Source organism: Heptranchias perlo, chromosome 14 (assembly GCF_035084215.1).
Source record: "Heptranchias perlo isolate sHepPer1 chromosome 14, sHepPer1.hap1, whole genome shotgun sequence".
NCBI lineage: Eukaryota > Metazoa > Chordata > Chondrichthyes > Hexanchiformes > Hexanchidae > Heptranchias > Heptranchias perlo.
The window spans coordinates 35,995,797-36,012,375 of record NC_090338.1 but is presented as its reverse complement, the minus strand read 5'-3'; the positions used below and the strand labels follow the sequence as shown (position 1 = coordinate 36,012,375).

The following is a 16,579-nucleotide window of genomic DNA, read 5'->3' as shown; positions in this document are numbered from 1 at the left end:
CAAGATTGCTGGAGTTCAATTTTGGGAGCTAAGCAGTAGCTCTCCACAGCTCATGGAATGCATGAAATGGAAAGTTTTATTGTATTTATTCTTTATTTACTCCCATAACCAGGGTAGGATCAATCACAATATTCAAATAAGAAATTGTCATCATTTTGGTGATCTCTATTGGCTAAAGAAAACCTGATTCTCAAACTCATTCTGCACAGACATTATTGTGGATGGAGGGCCAGATACTATACATTAACCCACAGAAGCTCCTCTTTGAGAAGACTAGTCTGACCAAACAAGGCTTCTCTCCTTTAGTTGTTGAAACACTCCTGGCATCTATGAAATTCTGAAAGCTTACAGCATTAAATGGGAAAGATTTACTTGTACTGGTGGTGGGACCAGAGCTATACTTTGCAAAGATGTGATATTGCAACCATTGCATTTTATCTGCAGATATTGCTGCATCGGGGGGTTTTCTCTCGCTCGCTTAGGGTTCTTGTTGCAGCTGGTTTATCTTCTGTGTTTGGTGTATCAATATGGATGTCCAGTTCATGAAAATATCTTCTGGACTTCATTCACTAGTTAACTCCTTGAGATTCTAATCTGGTTTTAGGCAAATTGGCGTAAAAAGTTCTTGAACTCAGCGTTTGTTGTTTTTATGCACCATAGACTAAGTGAAGTAATATTTTTATTTTGGCAGAAAGTGTTAATGGTGACTTTGGTGACCGATTGCATCTTGTTTCAGATATCAATAGGTTAACTACGAAATCACACCCACTTTTTTGCTATAAATTGTACCTTGGGTTAACATAGTTTGACACCATTTCCTGAACTATTACCTCATGCATTATTTTAGCTTTCTACAGAAGAACAAACAGAATTCTTGTTCATTTATTCAACTATTGTATACAAATTGGAACTTCATCTAATTTTTAAGTAGGGGTGATGGAGCAGAACCACCCAAGAATATCATCATTTAAGAACTTCACACCTGCATGGGTCAGGTGCCCTTTTACACTCTTGCAGTATCTAAGGTCATTTTTTTCAGTCAGTCCTTTTTTTCTCCTATTGTGCCTTCAGGTTTAATTTATCGTGACTTGTATGGGCTACTGAGGCCAATTAGTTTGGTCACAGTTGAGGCCAGCAACTGATTTTAAATCTGTTAGAATCAGAAAATTTATGGCACAGAAGGAGGCCATTCGGCCCATCGTGTCTGCGATCATCGTGTTGCTCTTGAGCAAGGGTTTTTTTCATGACCAGGTAGATAGTGCTCCACAAAGCATCTGCAGAGCTTACAAGGAAGTCTAAGTATGATCCTTAACCTGGTTAGGCATAACATCTGATGAAAGCCTCCTCAACAAAGAAGCAGTCCTCTTCTAAAACCAAAGGAGGATCCACTTGAGATACCGAGCATCCCAGAAAGGGTGGGGAACAGGAAGCTGAAAATAAAAGCCCCTACCTTGCTGCTTCTGTAACCCTTCTGTGATTTCAGCATCTCCCTCAACAATATTAGCAGGGGACTCCATGGTGGAACAGCATGTAATAATGCATAAGAATTTACAGGTGCATAAAAAAACCATAATGGTGCACCACCCTGATCCTTGATTTTGCAAAATATTACACTATCTCTCAAATGCATTTCTCTTAATTTACTGACTGTCTGCCTCCATGAGCATTCCATATATTCATCACTTTCTATGTAAAATCTGTCGGATGAGTAAGGGGGAGCATGGAGTGGGATAGTTCTGGGGATTATTGCATGAAGTTATCATTAAACTTTTATTAGAATAGAATCGCTTAAAATCCTGAGCTGGATCAGCCAGCTTTTCCCACCCTCCTAATAAGTTGTGGAGAGTGGGTTTCTATGTACGGATGTGTGGGGAAGGGATCTTTTAGAGAAAAGTACAGAAATAGCTTCTGTATTTTTGTACTTCAGAAATCCTGTAGAAAATGTTTAATCAGGATAGGAACTTAAGGGTTTTGGTTCCATTATTTTGTACTCTACAGAATAGTGAGGATGGGAGAACAGATCTGTTTGATCCAGGAGTTCATCTAATTTAAACAGCTCCACTCTGAAAGACATTTCATAATTCAAGCATTACAGAAAGGGGACTGGCTTTGTCTCAAGGTGCATGCTTATTGAAGATCAAGAAATATGAGGTCTGATGTTTAATAAAAATTGCTAGAGTTCACATTGGTACAAAAATACAGAAACTATTTCTGTACTTTTCTCTAAAATATCCCTTCCCCACACATCCATACATAGAAACCCACTCTCCACAACTTATTTACACTGCCTGACTAGTTTTTTAAAATTCATTCTCTGGATATGGGCTTATCTGGCAAGGCCACCGTTTCTTTTCCATCCCTAGACGCCCTTGAGAAGATGGTGGTGTGCTGCCTTCTTGAACCATTGCAGTCCATGTGGTGAAGGTACTCCCCGCTGTTAGTAGATTTTGACCCAGCGATGATAAAGGAACAGCAATGTATGTCATGGTCAGGATGGTATGTAATTTGAAGGTGATGGTGTTCCTATGCACCCGCTGCCCTTGTCCTTCTCTTGTTGGAAATTACCATTGCCTGGCACTTGTGTTACGCGAATGTTACTTGCCATTTATCAGCCCAAGATTGGATGTTGTCCAGGCTTTGCTGCATGCGGCATGGACTGCTTCATCATCTGAGGAATTGCTAATGGAGCTGAACACAGTGCAATCATTAGAGAACAACCCCACTTCTGACCTTATGATGGAGGGAACGTCATTGATGAAGCAGCTGAAGATAGTTGGACCTAGGATGCTGCCCTGAGGAACTCCTGCAGCAATGTCCTGGGGCTGAGATGATTGACCTCCAACAAGCACAACCATCTTCCTTTGAGCCGGGTATGACTCCAACCACTGGAGAGTTTCCCCCCGATCCCCATTGACTTCAGTGTTACGAGGGCTCCTTGATGCCACACTCCGTCAAATGCTGCCTTGATGACAAGGGCAGCCACTTTCACCTCACCTCTGGAATTCAGCTCTTTTGTCCATATTTTGATCAAGGCTGTAATGAGGTCTGGAGCCGAGTGATCCTGGCAGAACCCAAACTGAGCATCGGTGAACAGGTTGTTGGTGAGCAAATGCCGCTTGATAGCATTGTTGATGACTCCTTCTGTCACTATGCTGATGTTTGAGAATAGGTTGATATGACGGTAATTGGCCGGGTTGGATTTGTCCTGCTAGCTTGGATAGTGGTGGTACTACCGAGCCACTCTTTGTGATGGACCTTGAAGTCCATCACCCAGAGTATATTCTGTGCCCTTGCTACCTTCAGTGCTTCCTCCAAATGGTGCTCAAAATGGAGAAGTACTGATTCATCTGCTGAGGGAGGGCAGTAGGTGGTAATCAGCAGGAGGTTTCCTTGCCCATGTTTGACCTGAACTCATGAAACTTCAAGGGGTCTGGTGTCAATGTTGAGGACTCCCAGGGCCACTCCCACCTGACTGTCTACCACTGTGTCCCCATCTCTGGTGGGTCTGCCCTGCCAGTGGGACAGGACATACCCAGCAGTGGTGGTGAAGGAGTCTGGGACGTTGAGTGATAGGCATACTTACAGAATCATACCTTTCAGGCTGTTGCTTGACTAGCCTGTGGGACAGCTGTCCCAACTTTGGTACCACTTCCCAGATGTTAGTGAAGAGGACTTTGCCGAGTCGGCTGGGCTGGGTGTGCCTTCATCGTGTCTGCATTCGATGTCTAGGTTGCAGCTGAGTGGTCCATCTGGTTTTATTCTTATTCTTGTTTGTAGTAGTGTGATACAACTTGTAAGCTTTTTAGGGTTGACATGTTTACCAATACCTAGACTGGTTGGTACAGCACCTTTTAATGGGCAGCACATTCTAGCTAATTGGAGCCTTGCTGGAGCTTGTCATTAGGAGAAATTCCAGTTGCATGCAGCACAAGATCCACCATTTGTAGGGGCCTGCAGTTCATGCCAAAGGTTGGGAAACTGGCTTATGGGAACAATTCCTCGTGTTAAATGTTTGGCAGGTTAAGGCCCAGAAGGCAAAGTCTGAGCTTATCTTAGAACCATAGAATGGTTACAGCATAGAAGGAGGCCATTCGGCCCATAGAGTCTGCACCGGCTCTATGCAAGAGCAATCCAGCTAGTCCCACTCCCCTGCCCTTTTCCCATAGACCTGCAAATTTTTTCCTTTCAAGTACTTATCCAGTTCCCTTTTGAAGGCCATGATTGAATCTGTCTTCACCACCCCCTCAGGCAGTGCATTCCAGATCCTAACTACTCGCTGTGTAAAAACAAAAAGTTTTTTCTCCTGTCACCTTTGGTTCTTTTGCCAATCACCTTAAATCTATGTCCTCTGGTTCTTGACCTTTCTGTCAATGGGAATAGTTTATCTCTACTCTGTCCAGACACTTCATGATTTTGAATACCTCTATCAAAATCTCCTCGCAACCGTCTCTGGTCCAAGGAAAACAAACCCAGCTTCTCCAGTCTATCCACGTAACTAAAGCCGCTCATCCCTGGAGTCATTCTGGTAAATCTCTTCTGCACCCTTTCCAAGGCCTTCACATCTTTCCTAAAGTGCAGTGCCCAGAACTGGACACAATGCTTTAGTTGTGGCCGAACCAGTGTTTTATAAAGGTTCATCATGACTTCCATATTTTTGTACTCTGTGCCTCTATTTATAAAGCCCAGGATCCCGTATGCTTTTTTAACCGCTTTCTCAACCTGCCCTGCCACCATCAACGATTTGTGCACATATACCGCCAGATCTCTCTGTTCCTGAACCCCTTTTAGAGTTGTGTCCTCTAGTTTATATTGCCTCTCCTCGTTCTTCCTATCGAAATGTGTCACTTCGCATTTTTCTGCATTAAATTTCATCTTCCACGTATCTGCCTATGCCACCAGCCTGTCTATATCCTCTTGAAGTCTGTCACTATCCTCCTCACTGTTTACTACCCTTCCAAGTTCTGTGTCATTTGCAAATTTTGAAATTGTGCCCTGTACACCCAAGTCCAAGTCCTTAATACATACCAAGAAAAGCAGCGGTCCCAGCACCGACCCCTGGGGAACACCATTGTACACCTCCCTCCAGTCTGAAAAACAACCATTCATCACTACTCTTTGTTTCCTGTCAAATAGTCAATTCTGTATCCACGTTGCTACTGCCCCCCTTTATTCCATGTGCCGCAATCTTGATGATAAAGCCTACCATGCGGCACTTTATCAAACACCTTTTGAAAGTCCAGAGATACTACATTAACTGCATTGCCTTCATCTACCCTCTCTGTTACCTTATCAAAAAACTCTTATCAGGTTAGTTAAATACGATTTGCCTTTAACAAATCCGTGCTGGCTTTCCCTAATCCATCCACACCTGTCCAAGTGACTGTTAATTTTGTCCCGGATTATTGTTTCTAAAAGTTTCCCCACCACTGAGGTCAAACTGACTGGCCTTTGGTTGCGGTGTTTATCCTTGCAGCCTTTTTTGGACAAGGGTGTAAAATTTGCAATTCTCTACTTCTCCGGCACCACCCCTGTATCTACGGATGTTTGGAAGATTATGGCCAGTACCTCCGCAATTTCCACCCTTACTTCCTTCAGCGACCTAGGATACATCCCATCTAGATTGGGTGACTTATCTACTTTAAGTACGATGTGGAGATGCCGGTGATGGACTGGGGTTGACAATTGTAAACAATTTTACAATTGTCAACCCTGACGAAGGGGGAAGCCTCCGAAAGCTTGTGAATTTAAAATAAAATTGTTGGACTATAACTTGGTGTTGTAAAATTGTTTACAATACTTTAAGTACAGCTAGCCTTTCAAGTACCTCTTTATGAATATTTAGCCCATCCAGTATCTCAACTATATCTTCCGTTACTGAGACTCTGGCAGCATCTTCCTTGGTAAAGACAGATGCAAAGTACTCATTTAGTACCTCAGCCATCCCCTCTGCCTCCATGAGTAGATCTCCTTTATGGTCCCTAATCGGCCCCACCCCTTCTTACTACCCATTTACTGTTTACATGTCTGTAGAAGACTTTTGGATTCCCTTTTTATGTTGGCCACCAGTCTATTCTCGTACTCTCTCTTTGTCCCTCTTATTTCCTTTTTCCACTTCATCTTACTCACTATCTCTTATGTCATCCAGTGAGTTCTGGCTTTAGTTGCCCTATCTTTCTGCCTCGTGGGAATGTGCCTAGACTGTACCTGAGCGATCTCTTTTTAAAGGCCACTCACTGTTCAATTACAGTTTCGCCTGCCTATTTTTAATTTCAATTTACCCGGGCCAGATCTGTTCTTATCCCATTGAAATTGACCTTCCTCCAATTGAGTATTTTTGCTTTAGAGTGGTCCGTGTCCTTTTCCACAGCTATTCTAAACCTTATGATATGTTAATCTTGTTCAACAACCACTTCTTGGAGCAGCATGTGAAGGGTTCCAATTGACCCTAAATACTAGACATTTTACTGAAGCAATTCTTATGCTTAGGAACATAGGAACAGGAGTAGGCCATTCAGCCTCTCGTGCCTGCTCCGCCATTTGATAAGATCATGGCTGATCTGTGATCTAACTCCATATACCTGCCTTTGGCCCATATCCCTTAATACCTTTGGTTGCCAAAAAGCTATCTCTATCAGATTTAAATTTAGCAATTGAGCTAGTATCAGTTGCCGTTTGCAGAAGAGAGTTCCAAACTTCTACCACCCTTTGTGTGTAGAAATGTTTTCTAATCTCGCTCCTGAAAGGACTGGCTCTAATTTTTAGACTGTGCCCCCTACTCCTAAAATCCCCAACCAGCGGAAATAGTTTCTCTCTATCCACCCTATCCGTTCCCCTTAATATCTTATAAACTTCGATCAGATCACCCCTTAGCCTTCGAAACCCTAGAGAATCCAACCCCAATTTGTGTAATCTCTCCTCGTAACTTAACCCTTGAAGTCCGGGTATCATTCTAGTAAACCTACGCAGCACTCCCTCCAAGGTCAATATGTCCTTCCGAAGGTGCGGTGCCCACAACTGCTCACAGTACTCCAGGTGCGGTCTAACCAGGGTTTTGTATAGCTGCAGCATAACCTCTGCCCCCTTGTACTCTAGTCCTCTCGATATAAAGGCCAGCGTTTCATTAGCCTTATTGATTATTTTCTGCACCTGTTCATGACCAGTAATGATCTATGTACCTGTACCCCTAAGTCCCTTTGGACATCCACTGTTTTTAACTTTTTACCACTTAGAAAGTACCCTGTTCTATGCTTTTTTGATCCAAAGTGGATGTCCTCACATTTGTCTACATTGAATTCCATTTGCCACAGTTTTGCCCATTCACCTAATCTATCAATATCGCTTTGTAATTTTATGTGTTCATCTACACTGCTTACAATGCCACCAATCTTTGTGTCATCGGCAAACTTAGATATGAGACTTTCTATGCCTTCATCTAAGTCGTTAATAAATATTGTGAATAATTGAGGCCCCAAGACACATCCCTGCGGGACTCCACGAGTCACATCCTACCAATGTGAGTACCTACCCATTATCCCTACTCTGTCGCCTTTCGCTCAGCCAACTTCCTAACCCAGTCCATACTTTTCCCTCGATTCCATGGGCTTCTATCTGAGCTAACCGTCTCTTATGTGGGACCTTATCAAATGCCTTCTGGAAGTCCATATAAATAACACCCATTGACATTCCCCTGTTCACTACTTTAGTCACCTCTTCAAAAAATTCAATCAGGTTTGTCAGGCACGACCTACCTTTCACAAATCCATGCTGGTTCTCTCTGATTAACTGAAAATTCTCGAGGTGTTCAGTCACCCGATCCTTATTTATAGACTCCAGCATTTTCCCCACAACAGATGTTAAGCTAACTGGTCTATAATTCCCTGGTTTTCCTCTCTCTCCTTTCTTAAAAAGCAGAGTGACATGTGCAATTTTCCAATCTAGAGGGACAGTTCGTGAATCTAGAGAACTGTGAAAGATTATAGTTATATATTACTAAAACATTATTGACAGCTGAGGGTAAGTACTTCCCACGAGTTTTCAATGAACATGTAGGTCTCTGAACAACAATGTGAATGAATGAAGGAGACGCCTTTAGTTCCCCCCCCCCCCCCCCCCACCCCCACCCCCAAGTGGATGGCAAAATTCCTACAGGTTATAATTTTAAATTACAATGACTCCACTAAAACTAGTCTTACTCTTGTTCTAATTATTGTTTGTTGAATAAGGACAACATTTGCTCAGTCCTTTGATGGCAATGCTAGAATTATTGTGGCAAACATTTTTATTGGTGGGTGCAGGGGTGAAAATTACTTGGACTTTGTTCTAAATCTGTTGTAAATTTTTACATGCAAGCCAGCTTATAGCTATAGTTAGTTTCTTAAAATTAGTCTGGTTAGCAGGAAATTTCCGTAATTGAGAATACTGAGGAGCCAAGTATAATAGATTGTTTTGTGTGTGCACAAAGAATTGGAATTTGGTTTGAAAGCACCAAAAATCAGCTTCATAGAAATTATACTTTTTAAAAAGAAAAAGATCAGAAATGTTCCTTTTCAGAAAACGTAGCTTTTTATACAAACTCAAGATGGCAGTGTTTTATGTATGCAGTATATTTATTAAAACTTTTTAATTTTTAGCTGTATATATATTTTTCAGACAATATTGAGGATGAACTTGGAGGGAAGTTGAAATGCTTCTTAGATGAGCTTCCAGCTGTTAACTACAATCTCCTGAAGTTCCTCTGTAGATTCCTGGTCAAGGTCGCATTCCAAAAGGAAGAAAAGTGGACTTCAAGGAATCTTGCTGCTGTATTTGGCCTGGATGTTTTCCAGTAAGTGTAACACTTTTATTTGTAGACTCTATACTTGGTTTTTAATATTGGTTTTTTGAATATGTATCCTATGTACAGGATTTTATTCAATTCTTCACATTTTTGAATGTTTTTGCAAGAATGTTTGGGTTTCTTTGTCACAGCGAAATCAGTTTTCATATCAGAATATATCTGTTAGAACCAAAAAGGAAGGAATTTCACATCTGACTTGATTTCTGTTGATATTAGATGAACAGAAAACTGTGTGAATATATTTGTGCATTCATACACTGGTGCAGTCTCATTAAGTTAGATTTTTTTTAACTGCATTTGCTGAACAAAAATTAACATTGTGAGAACTTGATGTAAAGAAATTTTGTGATTTAAATGTGGACTGTTTAGATTTTAATATAAAAATCTGGAATTTTGGCATCACTGTTGATATATTGTAAGACTGAGTTCTTTATGTCTGCATTTAATCATATTTGAATGATATTTAACAATGGAAGTTAATAAAACCGGAACCCTGACCAATGTTATAATAAATTGTGCCACTAAACCCAATGCTTTGTGGTAACTTTTATTAGTAACTCAATGTTGGGTTAAATGTTAAATCCATCGAAAGTTGCATTGGATTAGAACATGGTTGTTTCACTTTTGGGATTTGGGCTGCTTTTCCACATTAAAGGCACTATATAAATGCTTGTTGCATGTTGGCGGTGACATCTAGCTCACAACAACATAATGAAATTCTTGGTGCTGGTTTTAAAGCTCCTTATAGAAATTACAAGATCAATACAGAGGAGAGAGGTCATTTAGTCACGAGTTAAAGGGGCAGGTAGCTTTTTTATTTATTTTCTACACAGTTTACTATCTTGTTTCCACAATGAGATCACCTATCACTTGCTTCCTTTCATGGCCGATGAATTCAAGTTTCTTCATTCTTTCCTTGTAACTCAGTTCTCATCATGGCTCTTCACTGCGTCACCTTCGGGGTCCTTGTGTCTCATGATCCAGTTCTTAATGGCACAAATCCACAACACCAAACAGCAGTCTTGATCAAGTTGATGTGAAAAGGTTGAATGAAGGAAAAAAAAAAGTAGAAGGTTTTCTTTTTAGATTGGAATTGAGGCAAAGTTATGATAGGCTAGAGTGAAGAAAAGGGGACTTGATTCTGGATGTGGTTCATGTGAATAAACTTTACCTGGGACCTACTGATCCTGGGTATCAAAGAAAGAAATAAGAACTTGCATTTATAAAGTGCCTTATCACATCTGTCGGATGTTTCAAGTACAAAGAATTGCTTTTTGAAATGCTGCAAAAGCAGGTCAGAGGCTGGGTATTCTGCGGTGAGTAAGTCACTTCCTAACTCCCCAAAGCCTTTCCACCATCTACAAGGCACAAGTCAGGAGTGTGATGGAATACTGTCCACTTGCCTGGATGTGTGCAGCTCCAACAACACTCAAGAAGCTCGACACCATCCAGGACAAAGCAGCCAGCTTGATTGGCACCCCATCCACCACCCTAAACATTCACTCCCTCCACCACCGTGCAATGTGTACCATCCACAAGGTGCACTGCAGCAACTTGCCAAGGCTTCTTTGACAGCACCTCCCAAACCTACGACCTCTACCACCTAGAAGGACAAGGGCGGCAGGCACATGGGAACAACACCACCTGCACGTTCCCCTCCAAGTCACACACCATCCCGACTTGGAAATATATCGCCGTTCCTCCATCGTCGCTGGGTCAAAATCCTGGAACTCCCTACCTAACAGCACTGTGGGAGAACCTTCACCACATGGACTGCAGCGGTTCAAGAAGGCAGCTCACCACCACCACCTCGAGGGCAATTAGGGATGGGCAATAAATGCTGGTCTTGCTGGTGACGCCCACATCCCATGAACGAATTTTTAAAAAGTCTCTGTTACATAGGCAAACAGTGTCCAAAGTAGGAGTATTGACATACTTTATCCAAATGACTGGGCAATTTTTTTTTGCAAATAATCGTTTCAGGTCAGCGCAGTTGAAGAATTGAATCCCTTTAATAGTTTCACTCACTTTATACTGAACTTGTGCTGTACCAAAAATGTCACATCTGCCTAGAATCTGAATTGCTCAATGTATGATAGATTTTTGTTTTTGCAAAATAAACATGTTTAATTGAAATCCTTGCTGTGCTGAAAAGCAGTGTTATAATTGGTTTAAAAGAAGAATTTGTTTTGATTCAAACTACTTCCTCTCCAACATCCGCTGACACTTAGTTTCTTTAAATAAAGGCTTGGGAACATGAATTATTCTGGGAATGTTTGCCCTGAACAGTTTTTTAAAATAACTTATTATAAATGAAGAAAAACATTCCTCAGATATAAAGACAATCCCTGAGCCATACAGACCAGGAAGGTCCCAGGTTTGATTCTTTGCCTTTGCTGAATAAGCTAATCTCAGCTGAGGCAGCATCTTGGAATGCTACTGTTTGATTATAGAAGCAAAAATTGACAAGAGTTCTTGCTCTTGACTATTATCCATGGATTTCCTGCTAGATTTGCTATCCTGGAACCTCTGATGGATTTCAATGGGTAACGGTCAGATGAGAACAGGGTTGGTCTTGGCTGCGATATTTTCCACAGTTGAACAGCCTGCAAGTACTCACTGTCTTGCTCATGCATGGATAATGGTCACTTAGGCAAGCTACTTTGACTGTTGTGTGTGGGACCCCTATAAGGGATTAAGACTTTCAGGAAGAGAGGGAAGAGAATTGGACAGAGGAAAGAAATTACAAGGTAATAAAGTATTTTTCATTATGAAAGATAACAGAATGGCTAAACTTTTGAGCATTTAAATATTCTACATGGTGGTAAGGTGCTGAAGTTATTTTACACAAAAACATATTTTGCATTAGTCAAATACCTTTCTTAAAAAAAGATTGTTTTTAATGACATTTGTGTGTGTCACTATTTTAACTGCATTTAGAATAAATTCTACAATCTTCTGAAGTAACTTTATGCAGGACATTTTTGTGGACATTTTTCATATTACTAATTTGTTTTGACAATTTGTGCTTTTTAACCATTCTCATCTATTTCCCTTAGTATTGCTCTCTACCGTGGTGGTTCTCTGGCTGAGAACGAGGCAAAGACCTGTTCTCAGTTTCTTGTTACTTGCTGTATGCAAGTAAATGCTACTTGCTGTAAATGCTGTGGGGAATAGCATTGAGAACCTACAACTCTGTGCTGCCATTATGGCATATGATTTTGCAAAACTTAATTTTTTTTGAGGTTTAATTTTTTGAATGCTATTATACTATATATTGACTGGGAAGTCCAATACAGAATTCTCACAATAACTACGGAGCTTTCAAAATTCAGTAACACCTAGTAGTATATATAACATTCACTAACATTTAATTTTTTTTCTAAATAGAAGAGAAAGCATTAGAAACTATTTACTGGAAAAGAAAATGTCTCAATTTTCAGCATTGTTTTAGCTGAACATATAACTGAAACTTTTGGTACTCCAGGTGCCCAACAATGTTAAAGCAGGTTTAAGATTTAGTAAACTTTGTTAAATATTTATTTTACAGTATTTACACAGATGTGGAAGATATGAAAGAACAAGAAGCAGCTAGCAATATAATGTCTGAACTTCTGGAAAATTACAGTGATTTCTTTGGTACTGAAGAGTTTCTGCCCACAGATATTTCAAATTCATTTTGTGTTGAGGTAACTTGATTTGTTAAATTTATTTACTTGAAATGAAACTTTATGTTTCCTGGGGACAGAAAAGTTAAATGAAATTTTCAGCTAAATTTGGATATAGGAACATAGGAATTGCTAGACAATAAAAGACCATCTAGTCTGCCTTCTACCATCCTGGTAGTCACATAATACAACAATGATGGAGTTGTTCACTAATCATGGCAATCAATCACTATCAGTTAGCCTACAACAGACCCAGACATGAGGTGAGGAAAACCTGCCATTGGTGGAAAGCTTTGGTGGAAAACAGGTCCAAAGTCACCTGTTCCTCCCAAGCATGCCACACTTACCATATGTCATGTCTCACATTACTCATACACTGTATTCCAAAATATTATTTTCTGAAAGAATTTACATTTGAATGAATCAACACTTTTTGCTTTCACCATCTCCCTAGAGAGCCCGTTCCATGGATTTACCTTCCTTCAAGCTCAGACTATGTCCTCTAATTCTGGTTCTGGACAAGGGTAAACAGCTTGTCATGATCTAGTCCCTTTAGAATCCTAAAAAATAGCAATCTTATCACCTCACAACCATTTCTTTTCCAGTGAGAATGTGCCTAATTTATGTAATTGCTTCTCATAATTCAGTCCCTCAATCCCCATAATCATTCTGGTTACCCTCTTCTGTATCCTTTCAATCGCTTCAATATGCCTTTTGTACTGTGGCAACCAGAACTGTACACAGTATTCTAAGTGCAGTCGCACCAATGGTTTATAAAATGGCAGGGTTATTACTCCACTATTTTGGCTCAAAATTGATTGTTTTGTGCATCCCACCATCTAACTTGCTTTACTCGTTGCCACCGAGCATTGTTGCGATAGCTTCAATTTATTGTCAATCAGGACTTCCAGATTTCTCTCTTTTTTCATGCATATTATTTTCTTTCCATTTAATTAATAGTCCCTTGCAGGATTTTCTGTCCTGATGTCAAGCACTTCACATTTCTTTACATTGAATTTTATCTGACACCTGTCTGCCCAATTCCCAAGTATATTTAAATGCTCCTGTAGCTTATCCTGTTTAACTTTGCAGTTTACTACCTTTATTAGCTTTGTATCATCTGCAAATTTAGCCACTGCGCTTGTGATCCCTAGCTCCAGATCATTTATGAAGATATTAAACGAAAGTCCCAAAACAGACCCCTGTGGGACTGGTAGCATTTCTCCCAGGCTGATGACAATCCCTGTATCATCACCCGTTGATTCCCGCTTTCTTTATTTTCAATACCAGCCTTTCCAGATTAACTGTATCAAAGACCTTAGTGAAATCCAAGTATACCACATCCACTGCTATACCCTTATCATGCTCCTTTTGTCACACCATCAAAGAAAACCAGCAAATTAGATTGGCAAGACCTCCCCTTCACGAGCCTGTATTGGCTATCTTTTATGAATTTATTTCTATCCAGAAGCTCTATGGTCTTTTTAATAAGAGTTTCCATAACTTTACCCACAGTGGACATCAAACTCACTGGTCTGTAGTTTCCTGGGTCAATTGCTACCTTTTTTAAAAGTAGGAGTAGCATCTGCCTTTCTCCAGTTTCCAGGCATCTCGCCAGTATTTGGTGATTTCCAGAAGATTGGTGCCAGAGTTCCTGCAATTTCCTCCATTAGTTCCTTAAGGATCCTTGGATGCGTTTTATCTGGCCCCTGAGATATATTCACCTATTTGCACAGCTGTTCAGCAATCATGCTGGCAGTAATATGAATAATGTCGCATTTTAATCTCTGCAACATCCTCCAGTTCTCTTTCCAGATCAAATAAGTTACCCAAATTTCCTTGGTAAAAATGGAATTAAAAAACTTAATTAACACAGTTGTCATGTCCTCACCCGATCCCACTTTCAGCAATCCCTCTCCATTCCTTGTTTTTCTTAATATAAAATAAAAATCTTTTTATTATCCTTCACTTCTCTTGCCATATACAATTCAAAATTTTTCCTTGCTATTCTGATGCCTTTTTTTACAATCCTGGCATGCGTTTTGGCATTGAATCTGCCTTAATTCTGTGCCATTTTCCTTCATGGCCGTAAATGCCTTTTTTCCTTCGAGTTGCTTAGTAGTTCTGTTCAACCAGGCAGGAGTGCCTTTAAGCTTGGTGCATTTGCTTTGCATGGGTACACATTGGTCCATTGCATTCCAAATCACCACCTTTAAGAAACTCTGTAGTTCTTTCACTCTCCTAGCCATATTCAAACCTGCCAGGCCCACTCTGACAAGACTTCTCAAATGAATAAAGTTGGTCCTCAAAATTTGGCAATTTTATTTGGGTATTTATAACCTCATCAATCTTTGTAATGTCGAATATGATCACTGGCACTTAAAGCCTCACCCACCTTAACATTTTTACTTTTTTTCTCCCACCATTGGAATTGGACTTCTTAAACTTTGATTTGTATTTCACTGATACACCTTAAGGTTTGCTCCAATCGGTACAGATGCTCTCCTCTGCCTACCACAATACCACCACCATTCTATCTATCCTGCCTGCCAACACCTCTACCCCCGCCCGTCGCCTTTTTGTTTAGTTGGAGCCCATCTAGGTCTGTGTAGTCTCCACCTATTCCAAAATCCTGTTTACCTACACCAAAGCTTCAGCCACATATTTGTCTGCCCAATTACCTTCCGTCTCTCTTCACTAGCATGTGACACAGGTAGTATTTCAGAAAATACTGCACTTGAGGTCCTTTCTTTAGGCTTCCTTCCTAATTCCCTAAATTTTGCATGGTCACTTCAATCTATTATTCATTCCCCATATAGACAACAACATTTGATTCCTCATCTGCTCTGCAGCATTCTGTCAACCCGGGATGTCAGAATCTCGACCCGTGCACCTGGGAGGCAACATATCATTCATTTTTTTGGGTCTGGTTTGCTCAAAATTCTATCTATAAACCGAGTAATTGAATCCCCCAATTACACAACTCATCTGCTACTCTCTTTTTATCTCTCCTTCCCTAACAGGCTGCTGGATTGCCTCCGTGCATGGTACATTCTTGCCTGTCCCAGCATCTCTTGAGTCTCCACATCTTCTCTCTCTAGAGGAGAATAACTGTTGGAGCGCACCACGGATGACTGCTCCTGCCCCACTACCCGATCTCAACTTCTGACCTCCTTTCTAACAGAGACCCAGCCTCCTCTGCTATTCTGACCCCCAGTGTGGTTTTGTCTAATACCAGATCTATAAAAATGTTTAATTAAAATATTTAAATATTAAAAATATTTAATGTGGCTGTGTAAAATTATGGGGTCTGTAAGTCTAGAGATTCGGAGGAAGTATACAATACTTTGAAATTTGAATGTTCTGTGTCTGCAGAATACATGTCTGATATTTTGATCAGATAATACTGAATTTTATTCAGAAACTTAGTATTTTAGTATGTATAAGAGTAATCCCAAACTTGGAATTGATAATGTAATTCTTATCACAGTTGCCTTGAAATCTTGCTTTCGTATAGATAACATAAAACAAAATGTTCATTATTGTTTTTTCTAATTCTCTGTCATTTCTGGGATAGATTGTAAGCTCTCCTGTTTCTAGTGGCAAGTTATAGACGCTGTTGTGATGTCACGCATGCATTTGCAGGATAAAATGACCCAAGATTTCTGATTAGTGAATATTGGAACATGGAGAAGAACTAGAGCAGAAGATTGATTAAATAGCCAAGATATCAAAAAAGCTAGATTTGTGAATGTTAGGAAGGTAAAATAGAGTAACAAAAGCCTATAAAGCAATACTGTTGGACAAATAGGAATAAGAAATGGAAGAGGAAAAAATAAGGTAGCGAAAGGAAAGTGAAAAGGAAAAACTAAATGTGGACACAGTATCAGAGTTCTAAAATTCACTTCTTAAGAACAGCAATGATTTGACCTAAAATGTAATAAAACATGTATTGCCTTCTATAATATTGGTTTTGGCTTTATGTGTGAGTGTGAGAAGATTGTTTTAATACAGTTTTGTCTACTTGCTGGTTACGATTTTACTGAAATCAGTAGAGCTTTTAAAAACTACATGA

General features: G+C 40.1%; 1 protein-coding gene across 7 annotated transcripts in view; it reads left to right on the top strand.

Moving 5' to 3' along the window:
* fam13b (family with sequence similarity 13 member B) overlaps positions 1-16,579 on the top strand; it is a 149,419-nt gene that overhangs the window by 28,424 nt on the left and 104,416 nt on the right. For all 7 annotated transcript variants that reach the window (XM_067996271.1, XM_067996270.1, XM_067996268.1 and 4 more), the window contains 2 exons: positions 8,650-8,824; positions 12,387-12,525. In XM_067996271.1, the coding sequence (XP_067852372.1) occupies positions 8,650-8,824; positions 12,387-12,525 (314 nt within the window). The remainder of the gene's footprint in view (positions 1-8,649; positions 8,825-12,386; positions 12,526-16,579) is intronic.